Consider the following 1,862-nt stretch of genomic DNA (forward strand, 5'->3'; position numbering starts at 1 on the left):
CCATACTTACCCAGAATTATTAGAAAAAGATAAATGATATTTTGCTATTTGGGGCAGATCCCTAGCTACCCTTTTTGACATCGTTTCTACTTTTTTTATATTATTTTTACTCGTAATATCAATTCAATTTCTACTTTTTTTTAGTACCGTTTTTACTCGTAATACCAACTCATTAAAATATAAGGGTGAAATCTCAATAAAATACAAACAGCTATTAGATATTTTGAGTTTATTTTTTTAATTTAAGCATTATATAAACTAATATACCTTCAAAATAATCCTTCTTGTGGCACTCTTCTTTTTCCTGCTCCAACTTCTTTTATTCACTTTCCGTGTCGTTTCCACCACCATACACAATGCCATCAGGGGCTCAACCACCAATGTCACCGCCAGCATCACCACCGTCTCTGCCGTCCCAACAAACTCCACCGGAACCACCACCACCACCACCACTGAAAATCACCCGTACCAAAACACCGACCGGCATACTTTTAGGAAAGTACCAATTGGGTCGCCTATTGGGTCGTGGGAGCTTTGCAAAAGTTCACGAAGCAACTTCACTCGACGATGACAACACCGTTGTGGCGGTCAAGATCATAGACAAGACAAAAACAGTCGATGCCGCCATGGAACCGAGAATAATCCGGGAAGTTTCAGCCATGCGCCGCCTACAGCACCACCCAAACATCCTCAAAATCCACGAAGTCATGGCCACAAAGACCAAAATCTACCTTGTCATGGAACTAGCCTCAGGTGGTGAGCTTTTCACCAAGGTTTTACGCCGCGGTCGCTTGGATGAACCCGTCGCTCGTAGGTACTTTTCCCAACTTGTCTCCGCCCTCCATTTCTGCCACCAAAACGGTGTCGCTCACCGTGATGTAAAGCCGCAAAACCTCTTATTAGACCGAAATGGAAACCTAAAAGTTTCAGACTTTGGTCTCTCAGCTCTGCCTGAGCAACTGAACGACGGGCTTTTACATACAGCTTGTGGAACGCCGGCTTATACAGCTCCCGAGGTTGTCCGTAGGAAAGGGTACGATGGTTCCAAGGCGGATGCTTGGTCTTGTGGGGTTATTTTATTTGTCTTGTTGGCTGGTTATTTACCCTTTGATGATAGTAACTTGGCGGCTATGTATAAAAAGATTCATCGTAGGGAATTTCAGTTTCCAGCTTGGGTATCAAAGCAAGCTAAAGGTATAATATGGCAGCTTTTAGACCCGAATCCGAAAACCCGAATGACCATGGTGAAGCTAATGGAAACTTCATGGTTTAAGAGAACTGTAACGACATTAAGACCATCATTATCAGACAACCATTTGGAAAGCTTGATGCAAGACAAGAAGTTAAAACATGACATGAGCTGCAATGGGGTTACTGCTTTTGACATAATATCTATGTCGTCAGGGTTGGATCTGTCGGGGCTATTTGAAGGAGGGGTTAATAAGAGGAAGGAAAAAAGGTATACCACAACATCAATGGAGTTGGATGGGGCGATGGAGAGGGTTAGGGAAATTGGGGAGAGATTGGGATATAGGGTAGAGAAAGGGAAAAGAGGAGTTGTGGGGTTGGGGAAAGGGAGGGTGGTGGTGGTGGTGGAAGTGATGGAGGTGGCCGAGTTGTTTGTTTTGGTGGAGGTGAAGGTGGTGGAAAGTGGTGGGGTTGAGTTTGAGGAAGGACAGTGGCTTGATTTGGAAGCTGGACTTGGAAACATTTTTATTTCTTGGGACAATACAGCTGTAGGTTGATGATGGTTTTGTTTTGTAACATACATGAAAGTCTTTCTTGTTTTTGTTTTCCATGTTGTATTCATGTAAATGAATAAAATTTATATTGATATATTGAGTGATTAAACTCAATAAAAA

At 42.6% G+C, this 1,862-nt stretch overlaps 1 protein-coding gene across 1 annotated transcript; it reads left to right on the forward strand.

Annotated features, from left to right (window-relative positions):
* Positions 1-269: 269 nt before the first annotated feature.
* Positions 270-1,862, forward strand: LOC105796691 (CBL-interacting serine/threonine-protein kinase 7). Its single transcript, XM_012626475.2, has one exon. It carries the CDS (start codon positions 357-359, stop codon positions 1,743-1,745), a length of 1,389 nt encoding a protein of 462 aa, XP_012481929.1. The 5' UTR covers positions 270-356; the 3' UTR covers positions 1,746-1,862.

Source organism: Gossypium raimondii, chromosome 3, assembly GCF_025698545.1.
Source record: "Gossypium raimondii isolate GPD5lz chromosome 3, ASM2569854v1, whole genome shotgun sequence".
NCBI lineage: Eukaryota > Viridiplantae > Streptophyta > Magnoliopsida > Malvales > Malvaceae > Gossypium > Gossypium raimondii.

What these genes read in the sequence shown, in the direction of transcription:
- LOC105796691 (XM_012626475.2), top strand. Translation starts at nt 357, where the DNA reads ATGCCATCAGGGGCTCAACCACCAATGTCACCGCCAGCATCACCACCG.